The sequence below is a fragment of the Salmo salar genome, chromosome 16 (genome assembly GCF_965601325.2).
Source record: "Salmo salar chromosome 16, fSalSal1, whole genome shotgun sequence".
NCBI classification, from domain to species: domain Eukaryota; kingdom Metazoa; phylum Chordata; class Actinopteri; order Salmoniformes; family Salmonidae; genus Salmo; species Salmo salar.
In genome coordinates this window covers 43,663,239-43,681,968 of record NC_138306.1, presented here as the reverse complement: position 1 = coordinate 43,681,968, position 18,730 = coordinate 43,663,239, and the positions used below count along the sequence as shown (strand labels likewise).

The 18,730-nt window shown below is 40.5% G+C and overlaps 1 protein-coding gene across 3 annotated transcripts; it reads left to right on the top strand.

Moving 5' to 3' along the window:
* The first annotated feature begins 403 nt into the window (after window positions 1-403).
* Window positions 404-10,617, top strand: LOC106573871 (N-acetyllactosaminide beta-1,3-N-acetylglucosaminyltransferase 3). 3 transcript variants are annotated; one of them, XM_045697270.2, is made up of 3 exons: window positions 416-537; window positions 8,749-8,899; window positions 9,147-10,617. In XM_045697270.2, the coding sequence occupies exons 2-3, from the start codon at window positions 8,808-8,810 to the stop codon at window positions 10,315-10,317; spliced, it is 1,263 nt and encodes a 420-aa protein (XP_045553226.1). In that variant the 5' UTR covers window positions 416-537; window positions 8,749-8,807; the 3' UTR covers window positions 10,318-10,617. The 3 variants fall into 3 exon arrangements, with proteins under 3 accessions (XP_045553227.1, XP_045553226.1, XP_014004762.2); XM_045697271.1 differs by lacking the exon at window positions 8,749-8,899 and having other exon boundaries at window positions 404-537; XM_014149287.3 differs by lacking the exon at window positions 416-537 and having other exon boundaries at window positions 566-8,899.
* Window positions 10,618-18,730: the final 8,113 nt, after the last annotated feature.

Below are 18,730 nucleotides of genomic sequence, written 5' to 3'. Positions count from 1 at the left end.
CAACACTATCAACAAGACAGGTCCTACAGGCCCTTGTTTTGTTTGCACCTAGACTAGTGGACATGGCTAAACACGTATTACATTTAATAAATTAATATGCATTCTCATAAACTCTAAATCATCGACAGTTTAACAAACAATGGAGTAAAACAAGCATATATTTTGTGTTCTGATGGGGTACAACAGTTAAACTAAGCTCATGGAGTATTTTATAAATTATATAATTCAAAATAATGGGTACACAGTATATCATTAATTGATATCATTAATTCATTTTATCACAAATTGATGTAGCAATCGCAGATTGCCACCTTTAATTAATACACGACATTTCTCATAGTCGAGGGTTGGGACTTTGGTTGACGAAGGCGCTCAACGCAGCAACATAAAATCTAATTGGCAGATAGAGGCCAATGCTCAGGAGCAAGTGCACTTATAACACCTAGCGCTCACGAGCAAGTGTATTTTTAAACTGATTTCCTGAGCCAAGGCAACACATGTTCCAGCCGTTCTGTCAATAGGACGCAGGCAGAAAAGGTAATAGACAACGACTAATGTTCACTGGAAATATGGAGATATGGTTTTCTATGACTATGAATTGGTTTTATACTGTACGTTTATCATACTACAAATACAGATTCCACATTTGTTAGTTTGTAGGCATATTTCATATTAATCTAATAGCCTAATAATCTCGAAAAAGTCATTATTTGTGCCAATTCAAAATTATACATGCGAACAAACAAATAAACTGCTTTTGGACGGTCCAATGCAATTAGAATAAAGTCGTGCAGATGCGTAGGCTACCCAGAGAAAAGTTGTGGTTGTTATAAGAAAGTCTTAACCTAGAATTTCACTGTCTGCAAAAATGTATTATAATAGCGAATTACCACAGTCTCTTGTGGTCTTAAAACGGGCGTATTATCAGATTGTGCATGATTCGACTGATTCCTATACTGTTATTGACAATGAAGGAAATGCATTCACCAGCACAGGAACTCTGACCCACTCAAATTGGTCAGTAGCTTATTATGTATTTTTAATAACTGTAGTTCTACAAGTATTTGAACAGTGGGTGTGAGGACCTATTTTGTCTGTCAACATCTAGACTCTGGAATTCCAGACCTTTGGCAACAGCACTAAGTAAGCATTTATGTAGCACTGTGTATGTCGGAACATTACCATTAAGCAAAAATACTTTTATACGTATTATCCAGACGTTGACATCAAGTGTATCTCAGGTGCTGAATGAACGATTAGAAGACATATTTTCTGGAAGTCGTATATATGACTTATATGGACATAAAAATGACGTATTATCCGTATATTGAAATTATTTATTTTCCGGACGTTGAAAATACGTATTTTTCAGCCATTGATTGTATGGCCAAATTTCAACTGGTATACATTCTCAATGAAGTAAGCATTATATCACAATAATACTTTTTCACGCCTCTTAATAGGAAAGAATAGCCAACTGAAGATTGCAACAACATATTTGTTATTTCTCCTGTCTATCACGTTCACTTATGCTAGATTTTTCTAAAGCTTTGAAACTAGCAGCAACGATGTTCCAAATACTTTAACGTACAGAATAAACCAACAGACTACTTCAACTACAATAACTGTCACAGATAATATTTTTTGTATTGCTATGACTGCGATATGTTGTGGTTTATCTACCTAAGTTGAATGCGTTGACTTTAAGTCACGCTGGATAAAAGCGTCTGCTGATGTAAATGTAAAAACAAACACTCGCAAAGCATGCAATATTATTCTAATGAGCTCGGCCCCAAAACAAGTACAAATTTGGTCGGCGCAGACCATATCCAAATCTGTACGAATCATAGAAGTCTAGGCTATGTTTCACAAGTTTGAACATCACGTCACAGTTTAGTACAGTAGAGCACAGTATAACACAAGAGTACAGTACAGTATGGTACAGTACAGTTTAATTCATTAGAGTACAGTAAAGTACAGTACAGTAGAGTACAGAATAGTTTAATTTAGTAGAGTATAGTGCAGTACTGTACTGTACAGTAGAGTTTAATTCAGTAGAGTAGAATACAGTACAGGAGTATAGTTTAATTCAGTAAAGTAGAGTACATTAGATTAAGTAGGGTACAATACAGTACACTATACTTTACTGTACTCTAGTGTGCGCTACTGTATTGTATTGTACTTTTCTTTACTGTAATGTGTACTGTAATGTACTCTGATGTGCTGTACTGTACTGTACTTTGCTGTACTGTGCTGTCCAAACTTGCAAAACCTAGATGTCAATGATTGGTTCAGATTTGGTCCGGTCCAGACCAATGTTCGGTCAACATTTGTTTATCACTGAGCAAATTTCAGGTCGGAGGAGTGCAAACTTGAAAGTTGTGAAAATTCAATGCAACTTCTGGCATGCGTTTACTGTGAACACTGAGGATTTACCCACTTTAAGTTAGTTTTAACAGTGGTCAAGTAGGCTACTGTGGCTATTTGATCATAATGTAGGCCTACCAGAGTGGCCTACCAACAAAAGCAATGGAGAAAATGCATCCCATAACATTTTAACATTGAAATAGCTGTTCTATTGTTCAGCCTACATTAGCAGCCAATGTGTGGTGTTCAATGTAGGCCTACATTCCATAAGACTTCTGAAGAAAAACATGCAGGGCTTGACATTAACCTGTTTATCCACTTGTCCTTCAGACAAGGACATGACTGAAAATGTTGACTGAAAATATTGTTTTGTTTGATGCAAGAAACCACTTTACAAAATAAAATGCCTTATTATTTCCATACCATTATCACAGAGAATCAGAAAAAGTATGCTACCCTCTGCCCATTGGCTACTTAACTTATTCACTCCTGTCTCAATATACAACACTTCCTCTTTAAGAAAAAAAAATCTCTTTAAAAAAGATGTCTAGAAATGACACGTTTTGTGCTCTTGTAAGAAGCAATCACTCCCCCATTGCTGACTACAAATGATCTATAACTGGGCTAATAACTCACTAACTAGCAAAGGTTATGAGAAAACGTACAAATGTGCACACGTCGCTACATGTAGCTCTCACTTTGATCTCAAAACAAGCGCATCTACTCGCAACCACTCATACTGTAAAAACAGTCCAGTTCAAAGTGAATGGCACAGATCCATACAGTGCATTCGGAAAGTATTCAGACCCCTTCCCTTTTTCCACATTTTGTTACATTACAGCCTTATTCTAAAATGGATCAAATTATTTTTTTCCCTCATCAATCTACAAACAATTCCCCATAATGACAAAGCAAAAACTGTTTTTTAGAAATGTTTTGTTCATTTATAAAAATAAAATAAAACATTTAAATACCTTATTTACATAAGTATTCAGACCCTTTGCTATGAGACTCGAAATTGAGCTCCGGTGCATCCTGTTTCCATTGATCATCCTTGAGCTGTTTCTACAACTTGGATTCCACCTGTGGTAAATTCAATTGATTGGACATGATTTGGAAAGGCACACACCTGTCTATATAAGGTCCCATGGTGAACAGTGCATGTCAGAGCAAAAACCAAGCCATGAGGTTGAAGGAATTGTCCATAGAACCCAAATGTATGCCGGACCGGATGTCTCAGAACGGCTATGATTGGTTCAAATAATTTGTCTTTGGGTTATTAATGCGAGAGGCAACCTGTCTGCAGTGGTGGAAAAAGTACTCAATTGTCATACTTGAGCAAAGTAAATGCTATACATCAAATTCATTATATTAAGCAAACCAGATGGCACAATTTCCACGTTCCAACACAACGTGCCATTGGAACACAGGAGTGATGGTTGCTGATAATGGGCCTCTGTACGCCTATGTAGATATTGCATTAAAAATCAGCTGTTTCCAGCTACAATAGTCATTTACAACATTAACAATGTCTAGTTTAGCTGTCAGTTTAGCTGGCGCGCTTCAGTCAATAATCCACCGGTTTCCCTCCTTCAAAATGCATACAAAATGAATCCCAAACGTTACCAATAAACTAATCCAAACAAGTCAAACAATGTTTGTAATCAAACCTCAGGTACCCTAATATGTAAATAAATGATCAAATTTAATACGGAGAATCGTTATTGTCTTTACCGGAGATAAACAACAAAGAACGCACTCTCATCCATGCGCATGAAAACACTACAGCTAAAATGGAAGTCATTTAGAAAAACTACAAATTCTAGCTCTTTTCCAAAAACAAGCCTGAAACTTTCTTTTTTTTAAATGATTTGTCCTCGGGGTTTCGCCTGCCATATCAGTTCTGTTTTACTCATATACATTATTTTAACAGTTTTAGAAACTTTAGAGTGTTTTCTATCCAAATCTAACAATTATATGCATATCCTAGCTTCTGGGCCTGAGTAACAGGCAGTTTACTTTGGGCACACTTTTCATCCAGACGTCAAAATACTGCCCCCTACCCAAGACAGGTTAAATGTCACCTGTGCCAACACAGGTGAAACCTCCTTCCGACTAACGAGATGGACTACCCAGCACAGGTGAAATACATACTGACTAACGAGGTAACACCAGTCGGTGCCCCCTACTTCTCACGCGCTATGTGCTAAAGTCCAACCTCAAAACATATATAGAAAAAACAAATCCTGTAAAACTTATTTACAATAAAAGTGACTCAAATTACACAATACATTATTTACCATTAATATATTTTTGGCACAAAATAATCTGAAACACAACCAAAACAAAAAGAAAATGCATCCAACAAGTTTGTGGAATCACAAGCTTGATGTAATCGTTGCGTGCTAGGAATATGGGACCAAATACTAAACTTTTGACTACTTTAACACACATAAGTGACCTTGTCTCAATACTTTTGGTCCCCCTAAAATGGGGGGGAATATGTACAAAAATTGCTGTAATTTCTAAACAGTTCACCAAATTTTTATTTTATTTAACTTCTATGGGCTAGGTGGGACGTTTGCGTCCCACCCTAGTCAACAGCCAGTGGAATCGCGTGGCGCGAAATACAAATACCTCAAAAATGCTATAACTTCAATTTCTCAAACATGACTATTTTACACCATTTTAAAGACAAGACTCTCGTTAATCTAACCACGTTGTCCGATTTCAAAAAGGCTTTACAGCGAAAGCAAAACATTAGATTATGTCAGGAGAGTACCCTGCCAAAAATAATCACACAGCCATTTTCAAAGCAAGCATATCTGTCACAAAAACCAAAACCACAGCTAAATGCAGCACTAACCTTTTGATGATCTTCATCAGATGACACTCCTAGGACATTATGTTATACAATACATGCATGTTTTGTTCAATCAAGTTCATATTTATATCAAAAAACTGCTTTTTACATTAGCATGTGATGTTCAGAACTAGCATACCCACCGAAAACTTCCGGTGAATTTACTAAATTACTCATGATAAACGTTGACAAAATACATAACAATTATTTTAAGAATTATAGATACAGAACTCCTTTATGCAAACGCTATGTCAGATTTTAAAATAGCTTTTCGGCGAAAGCACATTTTGCAATATTCTGAGTACATAGCTCGGACATCACAGGCTAGCTAATTTGACACCCACCAAGTTTGGGGCTCACTAAACTCAGAATTACTATTAGACAAATTGGATTACCTTTGCTGTTCTTCGTCAGAATGCACTCCCAGGACTTCTACTTCAACAACAAATGTTGTTTTGGTTCCAAATAATCCATAGTTATATCCAAATACCTCCGTTTTGATCGTGCGTTCAGGTCACTATCCGAAGGGTAACGCACGAGCGCATTTCGTGACAAAAAAATTCAAATATTCCATTACTGTACTTAGAAGCATGTCAAACGCTGTTTAAAATCAATTTTTATGCTATTTTTCTCGTAAAATAGTGATAATATTCCAACCGGGCAACGTTGTATTCATTCAAAGGCTGAAAGAAAACAAATTGTGAAGTCTCGTGAACGCGCATCTCCAGTCTCACTGTCCCCAGGCTGACCACTTACAAACAGAGCTGCTGTAATTTGCCCAGAGACAGCAGACACCCCATTCCACTTTCTGGCGGCTTTAGAGAGCCAATGGAAGCCTTAGAAAGTGTCACGTTACAGCACAGATGCTGTATTTTCGATAGAGATGCAACAGAAGGACAACAAATTGTCAGACAGGGCACTTCCTGTATGTAATCTTCTCAGGTTTTGGCCTGCCATATGAGTTCTGTTATACTCACAGACACCATTCAAACAGTTTTAGAAACTTTAGAGTGTTTTCTATCCAAATCTACTAATTATATGCATATTCTAGTTTCTGGGCAGGAGTAATAACCAGATTAAAACGGGTACGTTTTTTATCCGGCCTTGAAAATACTGAAAATACTGCCCCCTATCCCTAACAGGTTATCTGCACGAACCCAGTCTTCACTAAGTCATCCATACATCAATTGTCTTAAAATAATTTATTTATTAAACTAAGTAATTCACAGAAAGCATACAAAACAGTAGGTATCGTTACAAAGCAATGGTAGAGGAATGTGCCCTTCTAGGCTAAACCGGCAAGGCGGCTTGTTAAACAAAGGGTGATAAAGGGCAGCTGAGGAGGCACAACAGAGTTGGTAAATATTAACAATTGATATGCTAATCCTTTGCACATGAACGCTCACTCATTCGGAAACAATTGCAATCAATATATATACAGTGCCTTGCGAAAGTATTCGGCCCCCTTGAACTTTTCGACCTTTTGCCACATTTCAGGCTTCAAACATAAAGATATAAAACTGTAATTTTTATTTTTTATTTTATTTTTTATTTATCTTCGCGTTCAATGACACCGAATTTCTAGCTGCAGACTAGTAATTAATATCAAAGACTTGTTATTATTCTGTCGGTATTGATAGTCTAAAAGTTTAATCACGTGGTATGGTTAACCTCTTGGCGTTCCCCTAGGATAGGGGGTGCTAAAGTGATTTTTTTTTAAAAATTCGTGCCCATTTTAAACGGCCTCCTACTCAAACTCAGAAGCTAGGATATGCATATAATTAATACCTGTGGATAGAAAACACCCTAAAGTTTCTAAAACTGTTTGAATGGTGTCTGTGAGTATAACAGAACTCATATGGCAGTCAAAACCCCGAGACAGATGGAAACAGGAAGTGGAATTCTGAATTGCGAACTCAACTTCATCACGTTGCCTATTAATCACACCGTGAGCTATGGTTCATTGAGCACTTCCTATTGCTTCCACTAGATGTCCCCAGTCTTTACAAAGTGATTTGAGTCTCCTACTGTCAAAACTGACAGAATGACACGCTGTGGAAAGTGATCACACGGAGAGGGCCATCACCATTATGACGCCGGCGCCCCTGGTTACCCTCCCCTTTCGAAACGTTTTGAAACACAATGCAATCATCCCCCTCGAATCTTATTGGCTCTCTTGTTGAAAAACGCCCTGAAGATTTATGTTATACAACGTTTGACATGTTTGAACAAACCTAAATGGGAAAAAAATGCATTTTCTCGAAATGGCTGTCCCGTGGCCGACGAAGCATTTGGATCAGCCTTCAGACGCGCTAACAAGAACAAGCTCTTGGAACATAAAGAAGTAATTTTTTCGAACGAAAATACATTTGTTGTGGACCTGGGATTCCTGGAAGTGCTTTCTGATGAAGACAACCAAAGGTAAGGGATTATTGACAATAGTATACAAGAATAGATGTGATATGCGATTGTTCCAAGATGTCGCTGACCTGTAACGTTAGCCTATTTTTCACAGTATCGCATCCCCTTTCATCGCAAAGTATGATTACCCAGTAAAGTTAATTTTAAATCTGGCATTACAGGTGCTTTCAAGAGATATTCATATATAAATCTTAGAATGACAATATTACATTTTAAAAATGTTTTCGAAAAGTAATTTAGTAAATTGTAGCTTTTGAGGGAAAATAGTTAGTCAACGTTACGCACCGATGTAAAATGCTGTTTTTATATATAAATATGAACTTTATCAAACAAAAGAATGCATGTATTGTGTAACATGATGTCCTAGGTGTGTCATCTGATGAAGATTGTCAAAGGTTAGTGCTGCATTTAGCTGTTTTTTGGTTATTTGTGATGCATGTGGTTGGTCGGAAAATGGCTATGTGGCTACTTTTACGATATACTCCTCTAACATAATCTAATGTTTTGCTTTTGCTGTAAAGCCTTTTTGAAATCTGACAACGTGGTTCGATTCAGGAGAGGTGTATCTATAAAACGATATAATTTGAAAAAAAATTGTAAATTTTTTTAATAAAATTTTGTTATGCTAATGGCGATATGATTTTTCGCTGGATGTCGGACGGAGGCCGCACAGGGGTTAAAGTTCAGTAGAGGGATGCAGGGTCAAACCTATTGGCCAACTCGTAATGGAGTGGAGGCCTGGTCTAAGACAGAAATTCTGGGTGGGGGTTTATATACTGAACGTAGAAAAGGCTGTCACATGACACCTTGTCCTGTCTGTGTCCCTGGGGGCGTCCCGATGAAATAGTTAAGCTTTGAACAGAAATACAATTCTCTCACATTAACATCAGTACATAGCATCTCAACATATTCCAAATAGCTTTATCCTTATTAATACATTTTATACAACCATTTAGATGTAAGTCCCATAGCTGAGGCTATTATATAAACATTATTATGGTAATATGGCAATATTGTCTCTCGTGGGTGTCATAAAATTGTACCAAGCGGACCAGTTCGTAGCTGGATTCTTCACCAATCTTTTATACCTTCTCCAGAACATAAATGTCGTTTGGTTCCCCCGTCCGGTGAGGTGGAAGAATTCCTTTGTCTCTCTATGAAACCATTCTGTCTCAAAACTGTGGCCTGTGAGGCAGAACATTCCCTTTGGAATTTACGACCGCCTTCTGACCTAAGCAGCCTGGGGAGGTAGGTAGGGGGATGGTGCATAGAAAAGGCCTGGTGCAGAGGGAGGGGGGTTTAACTGTGCTCGCTGTACCCAAAGAGGGCAACGTCAGGACACCTCATAGTCAGAGTGCTGGAGTACTGAGCCAAAACAGCAACAAAATGTGTTACTGTCCCAGTAATTACAGAGGGCACTTAATCTCTGGCCCATTTTGTACCTTTCATGCCTTGTTTTTTTGTACCTTTAATGCCTTGTTTCTTCTCATTACAGAGCAACAAAAATGAGAAGGTTGTCTCGTTTGCTTGAATTTACAGCTTTACTTGTGATCAGCATTCTGTGCTTGGTCATCATTTTTATTAAAGAGGACATTCGTCCTAAAAAACCCTCAAACCATTTCCAGATAAACAGGAGGGAATCAACCTATCAAAACAGACCTCAGAAACCAACCAGTGAGAGCGCAGGTGTTTCTACCTGGGTTCATTGTGAACGGAATGAGTCTGCAGCCAATGTGTCAGGGTTTTCCTCTCTGCCAGTTCACATCCAAGACTTCCTCTTCTATCGTCACTGCCGCCACTTCCCAATGCTGCTGGATGTACCTGATAAATGTAGAGGCCCTCACAAGTCTGCTGACGTCTTCCTTCTGCTGGTCATAAAAAGCTCACCTGCGAATTATGACCGCCGTGAGGTACTACGGAAAACATGGGCCAAGGAGAGACTGCAGAATGGAGTCTGGATCCAGAGGATTTTTCTCTCGGGAACAACAGGCACAGGCTTTGAGAAGCGCAAGCTAAACAAGCTTCTACAACTGGAGAACCGTGAGCATAATGACATCTTGCAGTGGGACTTCATCGACTCCTTCTTCAACCTCACCCTGAAGCAGATTTTGTTCTTAGAATGGATGGACAAGAACTGCCGCCAGGCCCGATTTCTCCTCAACGGTGACGATGATATCTTCGCCAACACAGATAACATGGTGGACTACCTTCAGAGTCTAAAAGACAATGATGGTGACAAGCACCTTTTTGCAGGTCATCTAATCCGCTATGTAGGACCCATTAGAGAGTCAGGGAGCAAATACTATGTCCCAGTCCAGGTTCAAGAGTCAGACTCATATCCCCCTTACTGTGGGGGAGGGGGCTTCCTGCTCTCTGGAAACACAGCTATGGTCATTTACAAAATGACCCATACCATTCCCATTTTGCCAATTGATGATGTCTACATGGGAATGTGTCTGGAGAAGGCTGGTCTTGGGCCAGAGTCCCATTTCGGAGTCAGGACTGCTGGACTTAATGTCCCCTCCCAAAACGTGGACACTTACGATCCTTGTTATTACAGGGAAATCATTTTAGTACACAGATTTCTGCCACATCAGATATATATTATGTGGCACGGAATACATGAACCTAACTTGAAATGTAGTAATTCGCAAGGTTCTCTTTAGTCATCTGTCCTGTTGAAATCAGTTGCCTGCTGAGGTTTGTTTTTCTAGTCTTTTTTTTCCAAATGTGTGATGTCTGAAAGTTGTTTTTGTTGTTGTTGTAAATACAGACTAATTTTAAGATGTAAGTTATGGGATTGATTGCTTCTTCTGTGTATGTACATAGAAATGGTCAAAGTTTATATAATGTATTGTTTTAAGTCAGTATCACTTCTTTCTATTTAATAAATGAAAACATGCATATTAAAAAGAAAATATGATATTGATTCTATATCAAACGCTAATAAAATAAAATGCATCTTTGATTTTTGCCATGTGTATTGCTTTAGCTCATTCTGGCGATTGTTAAGTAATTGATGAGATAAATATTATTGAGTATATGTTTATAAAGTATATGTTTTTATTGTTCATAAACCCACATTTCACAATCATTTCCACTGCAGATCACCATAAACAATGGATTTCATGAATTCATATTTTATGTAACCAGACAAGTCAGTTAAGAACAAATTCTTATTTACAATGACAGCCTACCCCAGCCAATCCCGGATGGTGCTGGGCAAATTATGCGCTGCCCTATGGGACTCCCAATCAAGGCTGGATGTGATACCGCTGCGCCACTCGGGAGCCTACTCAGAATCTGTCATCCTTTTCTCTTCCGTACTTCAGCTATAGCCACACATTTTAACATTTATAGTACGAAAGTAATACTATTATTACATAAACCAAGTAGAGACAGGGGGCGGCAGGTAACCTAGTGGTTAGAGCATTGGGCAAGTAAACGAAAGGTTGCTGGATTGAATCCCTGAGCTGACAAGGTAAGAATCTGTTATTCTGAACAAGGCAGTTAACCCACTGTTCCCCGGTTATGCCGTCATTGTAAATAAGAATCTGTTCTTAACTGACTTGCCTAGTTAAATAAATAACTTTTAGAAGCATACAAACATTCTAAGTGTAGAATAAGTGTAGAAAGAGAACAGACGAACAGTAGGCGGTATCTTTTCAACAGACACAAGTTTTGTATTTCTGTGGATGTTTGGACAATGATGGATCTATTGACATATGCCAGTTTACTGTGAATTTTGACAGCTGGCATTATTAAAGTAAACGATTCACAACACATTCTTGATTAATCATTTTCTTAACATTTTTCACTTGTGTAACTACAATGCCTCAGAAATCCCCCACCACCCACTAAGCTCAGAACAAGCCTACCCAACCAGCACAGTGGATCTCGGCCGATTCCGGCTGAGAGTCGGGGCACTTGGCTGAGAGTCAGACTCGGAGTCTGGGTCGCCTTCGGCAGTATTACTTATGGCTAGGATGCGGAGATTGAGCTTGGGCCGATTCCAGTGCGAGTTATCTGGCGAAATGTATTACTTGGGACTGGGTCCGATTGGGGCTACTTTCTGGCAGATGATTACATGGGCTGCTTTATATAATTAACATTTCATTATTTATTTTTCCATATTTTCTCATTGTTTGTGATGAAAACTACAATTAACATTTAAATGAAATTCTTTAAGAGTCCTGTGTAGTATTTTGATACTTTGTGCAAGGCAATTGATAAACATTAAAAACTTTGTGGATGGAGCCTCCTGAGTAGCGGAGTGGTTTAAGACACTGCATCGCAGTGCAAACTGCGTTGCGACAGATGCTGGTTTGAGACCCATGCCGGTTGTGACCAGTAGACGCATGAGATGACGCACAACTGGCCCAGCGTCATCTGAGTTAGGGGAGGGTTTGGCCGGCTGGGATGTCCTTGTCCCATCAAGTGTATGGTGTTTCCTCTGACAAAATGTTTTTTTGTGGATCGGTAAAATTTGTATGTATAAAATGTGTAATAGTAGTAATATTTATAATTACCAAATCGGGTAATTTTTAATACATTCATTTAAATTTGCATCGGGCCACTTCTGGGGGGATTCTGCTAAGATGCCGGCAAAGTCGGCTGAATTCCAGTAGAAGGAAACGGCCCAAAGTACTTGGGCCAATTCTGGGCAGTCATTCATTTTGATTCCAGGCTGATTCAATCAGTTCCGGCCCCCCGGAAGAGGGCCGCTTCTGGGCCGATTCCTCATTGCTAGCTGTGTGACGAGCCGGCAGGAAATGTTTGTGGTCGACTTCAAAATAAAAACGTTAGACATGAAATTCTTTGTCAAATCAAACTTTATTTGTCACATGCGCCGAATACAAGTATAGACCTTACTGTGAAATGCTTACTTACAAGCCCTTAACCAACAGTGCAGTTCAAGAAGAGTTAAGAAAAATATTTACCAAATAAACTAAAGTAAAAAAATATAAAAAGTAACACAATAACGAGGCTATATACAGGGGGTACCGGTACCGAGTCAGTGTGCGGGGGTACAGCTTAGAGGTCATTTGTACATGAAGTCACTGTTACATACGCCTCTTGGAAGAGGAACGCAACACCCTGCTACAACTCAACTCTCCGTGGTGTGAAAGAGGTATGGGACTGTAGGTGTGAGTAAGGATGACAAAAGGCAGAGAATACCATTTGCAGGGAATTTATTCCGTCGCACGGTAAGTTTGGGGAAAAGGGGCTGGACGGAACCAAAGCAAAGAAAGTAAATATCAAAGCCCCCTCTCCTACCTTATCTGCCTACCCACCCAACTAGCACCACCTGGTGCACTAACCAAAATACAGGGGATGGTCCGCCCAGGTCTTTCCTAGTGTGCATAGCCAGTAAACTACTATGGGTTATGTATGACCGCAGGCCTCTTGCCTAAGCACTCCCTAGGTGCCGTCCCCTTCCCCCCCTGGGAACAAATGAAACAGAAACACAAATGTTAGTAACAATTCCAATAATTCAACACTGTGTCCTATTGACACACAGACTTAGCCAATCAGCTACCTCTGCAACAACAAACAGAGTACAAACCAAATCTCTTAGTCACAACCACCATGCTACAACCCTCAGCCAATAGCCTTCACTCTCAGCAATCATCTCTCTTTGTCTGAGGAACAGAACACTGGCTTATAAAGCTTCAGAAGGAGTTGTTAATTAATGGGAGACAGCTGCGTCCTGACGAGGGGGCAGGGTCAGCTCTCCAATCAGCAATGGGGCCGACCAATCAGCTGCTTGGAGAATTTCAGGAAGCCATTTCCTGAAATACCTACATGAAAATATACAAACCACAACACAGAAACTGGGGAATGTAACAGTCACTATGCATAGATAATAAACAGCGAGTAGCAGCTATCTGCAAAACAAATGGGGGAGGGGGGTCAATGTCATAGTCCGGTGGCCATTTGATTAATTGTTCAGGAGTCTTATGGCTTGGGGGTAGAAGCTGTTGAGGAGCTTTTTGGTCCTAGACTTGGCGCTCCGGTACCGCTTGCCGTGCGGTAGCAGAGAAAACTGTCTATGACTTGGGTGACTGGAGTCTCTGACAATTTTATGGGCTTTCCTCTGACACGGCCTATTATATAGGTTATGGATTGCAGGAAGCTTGGACCGAGTGATGTACTGGGCCGTATGCACTAACCTCTGTTGCGCCTTACAGGTCAGATGCCGAGCAGTTGCCATACCAGGTGGTGATGCAACTGGTCAGGATGCTCTCGATTGTGCAGCTGTAGAACTTTTTGAGGATCTGGGGACCCATGCCAAATCTTTTCAGTCTCCTGAGGGGGAAAAGGGTTTGGCGTGCCCTCTTCACGGCTGTCTTGGTGTGTTTGGACCATGATAGATTATTGGGGATGTGGACACCAAGGAAATTGAAGCTCTCGACCTGCTTCACTACAGCCCCGTTGTCACGTCCTGACCAGTAAAGGGGTCATTTTGTTATTGTAGTTGGTCAGGACGTGGCAGGGGTGTGTTTGTTTTGTGTGTTTCGGGGTTTTGTGGGTTATGTTCTATGTTAATATATTTCTATGTTTGTTCTAGTTCTTCTATTTCTACGTTTAGTTTATTGGGTTGACCTTCAATTAGAGGCAGCTGTTCCTCGTTGCCTCTAATTGAAGGTCCTATCCTGTTAGGGCTAGGGGGCAGTATTTGCACGGCTGGATAAAAAAATGTACCCGATTTAATCTGGTTACTAATCCTACCCAGTAACTAGAATATGCATATACTTATTATATATGGATAGAAAACACTCTAAAGTTTCTAAAACTGTTTGAATGGTGTCTGTGAGTATAACAGAACTCATTTGGCAGGCAAAACCCTGAGACATTTTCTGACAGGAAGTGGATACCTGATGTGTTGTATTACCTTTAAACCTATGCCATTGAAAAACACAGGGGCTGAGGAATATTTTGGCACTTCCTATTGCTTCCACTAGATGTCACCAGCCTTTACAAAGTGTTTTGAGTCTTCTGGAGGGAGATCTGACCGAACAAGAGCCATGGAACGATGATGGCCCATTAGACACCTGGCGCGCGAGTTCATGTTGGGTACCCTCGTTCCAATACGTTATAAAAGAGAATGCATTCGTCCACCTTGAATATTATTCATGTTCTGGTTAAAAAAGGCCCTAATGATTTATGCTATACAACGTTTGACGTGTTTGAACGAACGTAAATATATTTTTTCCCCTCGTTCATGACGAGAAGTCCGGCTGGCTTAGATCATGTGCTAACAAGACGGAGATTTTTGGACATAAATGATAGCTTTTTTGAACAAAACTACATTCGTTATGGACCTGTGATACCTGGAAGTGACATCTGATGAAGAGAATCAAAGGTAATGGATTATTTACATAGTATTTTCGATTTTAGATCTCCCCAACATGACGGCTAGTCTGTATCGCAACGCGTATTTTTCTGGGCGCAGTGCTCAGATTATTGCAAAGTGTGATTTCCCAGTAAGGTTATTTTTAAATCTGGCAAGTTGATTGCGTTCAAGAGATGTAAATCTATAATTCTTTAAATGACAATATAATATTTTACCAATGTTTTCTAATTTTAATTATTTAATTTGTGGTGCTGACTTGACTGCCGGTTATTGGAGGGAAACGATTTCCTCAACATCAATGCCATAGTAAAACACTGTTTTTGGATATAAATATGAACTTGATAGAACTAAAAATGCATGCATTGTCTAACATAATGTCCTAGGAGTGTCATCTGATGGAGATTGTAAAAGGTTAGTGCATCATTTTAGCTGGTTTTATGGTTTTGGTGACCCTGTCTTTGAATTGACAAAACATTACACACAACTCTTGTAAATGTACTGTCCTAACATACTCTAAATTTATGCTTTCGCCGTAAAACCTTTTTGAAATCGTAAAACGTGGTTAGATTAAGGAGATGTTTATCTTTCAAAGGGTGTAAAATAGTTGTATGTTTGAAAAATTTGAATTTTGACATTTATTTGGATTCAAATTTGCCGCTCTTGAAATGCACCTGCTGTTGATGGAGTGCACCACGGGTGGGACGCTTGCGTCCCACCTAGCCCATAGAGGCTATTTAGTAGGGGTGTTTTTCCATGGGTTTTGTGGGTAGTTGTTCCGTGTATAGCTGTGTAGCCTTACAGGACTGTTTTCGTCAACGTTTGTTATTTTTGTTCAAAGTGTTCACGTTTATCCAATTAAAAAGGAAGATGAGCACAATACCGCTAAACCTTGGTCCACTTTTTACGACGCACCTGACATAACTACCCACCAAACCAGGACCAAGCAGCGGGGTTTGGAGCACCAGGGAGAAGGATGGACTTGGAGTGATGAATGACGATTCTGGGAGGAGAAACTAAGGGAGCTAGAGGAGACCAGGAGGCATCCCCCCAAAAATGTTGGGGGGGGGGCACACGGGTAGTATGGCTAAGTCAGGTTGGAGACCTGAGCCAACTCCCCGTGCTTATTACGGGGAGCGACGGATCGAGAAAGCACCGAGCTATGCAGAAATGTGCACTGTATTGCCCAGACGCATTCAAAGGCCGGTGCAAACGGTGAAAGCTCCTCAGTATGGCCAGGCTATGGTGAGCACTCAGCCAAGAAGGGTTGTGCAGGCCGTATGCTCCAGACCTCCAGTGCATCTCCAGGGTCCAGTTTACCCTTTTCCTGCTCCTCGCACTAGCCCGGAGGTGTGTGTTACTAGGCTGGCGCCTCCAAAGCCAGCCCTACGCACCAGGCCTTTAGTGTGCCTGCCCAGTCCAGTACGTCCTGTTCCTGCTCCTCGCACTAGCCCGGAGGTGTGTGTTACTAGGCTGGCGCCTCCAAAGCCAGCCCTACGCACCAGGCCTTTAGTGTGCCTGCCCAGTCCAGTACGTCCTGTTCCTGCTCCTCGCACTAGCCCTGAGGTGTGTGTTACTAGGCTGGCGCCTCCAAAGCCAGCCCCACGCACCAGGCTTCTAGTGCGCCAGCCCAGTCCAGTATGTCCTGTTCCTGCTCCCCGCACTCACCCTCCAGTGCACCTCCATAACCCGGTACAGCCAGTGCCTGCTGTGAGCACTCTGCCGTTAGTATGTCCTGTTCCCCGCACTCACCCTCCAGTGCTCCTCCATAACCCAGTACAGCCAGTGCCTGCAGTGAGCCTTGGCCGCCAGAGTCGCCCTCCAGTCCGGCGCCGCCAGAGTCGCCCTCCAGTCCGGCGCCGCCAGAGTCGCCCTCCAGTCCGGCGCCGCCAGAGTCGCCCTCCAGTCCGGTGCCTTCAGCGGACAGGTTGGGGACTAGGGCCAGAACCAGAGCCACCTCCGTAGGGGGGTGTTTGGGGAAGGGGGGGTGTTTGCACAGGAACCGTCGGTGACGGTGGCCACCCTCTCTTCCCTCCCTTTAGTTTGGGTTTATTGTTTTGGTAATGTTTTGTTTCAGGTGCATTCGGGGACTGCACCTTTGGGGGGGGGGGGGGGGGGGGGTCCTGACCAGTAAAGGGGTCATTTTGTTATTGTAGTTGGTCAGGACGTGGTAGGGGTGTGTTTTGTGGGTTATGTTCTATGTTAATATATTTCTATGTTTGTTCTAGTTCTTCTATGTTTCTATGTTTAGTTTATTGGGTTGACCTTCAATTGGAGGCAGCTGTTCCTTGTTGCCTCTAATTGAAGGTCCTATTTAGTAGGGGTGTTCTTCCATGGGTTTTGTGGGTAGTTGTTCCGTGTATAGCTGTGTAGCCTTACAGGACTGTTTTCGTCGTTGTTTTTTGTTCTAAGTGTTCACGTTTATCAAATTTTAAAAAGGAAGATGAGCACGATACCCGCTGCGCCTTGGTCCACTTTTTACGACACCTGACACCCGTTGATCTGCTCGGCCCTACTTTTCCTGTAGGCCAGGATTAACTCCTGTGTAACAATGTTTTTGTTGCAAATTGCGTTGGTGGAATTGATTTATTTTTAATAATTTGTAAAAAATGTATATTCCTGTTCCCTTACTGATCATTGTTCCTGTTCTGTTATTGATGTCCTAGTACAAAGCACTCTCACACTGATATGTAGCAATTTATCAGATATTGTGTTCTATGTACTGGCCTAATTCACTTATTGATAGAGGTCATAGATCATTAGGATATTGAACACAGCACAACTTGGACAGTCAACAGCATACGCAAGATGTGAAAAACAAATAAGCCTTTTACAAAGGACTTCTCTTCAGTGGTGTAAAGTACTTAAGTACAAATACTTTGAAGTACTACTTAAGTAGTTTTTTGGGGTATCTACTTTACTTTACTATTTATATTTTTGACAAATTTTACTTCACTACATTCCTAAAGAAAATGATGACATTTTTACTCCTTACATTTTCCCTGACATCCAAGAGTTACATTTTTAATGGACAGAAAATGGTCCAATTCACACACTTATCAACAGAACCTCCATGGTCATTCTTACTGCCTCTGATCTGGCGCACTCACTAAACACATTCATCGTTTTTAAATGATGTCTGACTGTTGGAGCATGCCCCTGGCTATCCGGAAATGTAAAAAAAACAGAAAATTGTGCCGTCTGGTTTGCTTAATATAAGGAATTTTAAATTATTCATACTTTTACTCTTGATACTTAAGTATATTTAAAACCAAATACTTTTACTCAAGTAATTTACTGGGTATCTTTACTTTTACTCAAGTATGACAGTTGGGTAATTTTTCCACCACTGTTCACGCTGTTGCTAAGTAAAGATATCAATAAATAAGTAGTTTTTTTGGGGTATCTGTACTTTACTTGAATATTTATATTTTTGCCAACTTTTACTTCACTACATTCCTGAAGAAAATAATGTTCTTATTTCATTCTTACATTTTCCCTGACACCCTAAAGTACTCGTTACATTTTGACAGGAAAATGGTCCAATTCACACACTTATCAAGAGAACATCCCTGGTCATCCCTACTGCCTCTGATCTGACGGACTCACTAAACACAAATGCTTTGTTTGTAAATTATGTTGAAGTGTGCCCCTGGCTATCCATCAATAAAAATATAAATAAATAAATTGTGCTGCCTGGTTTGATTAATATAAGGAATTTGAAA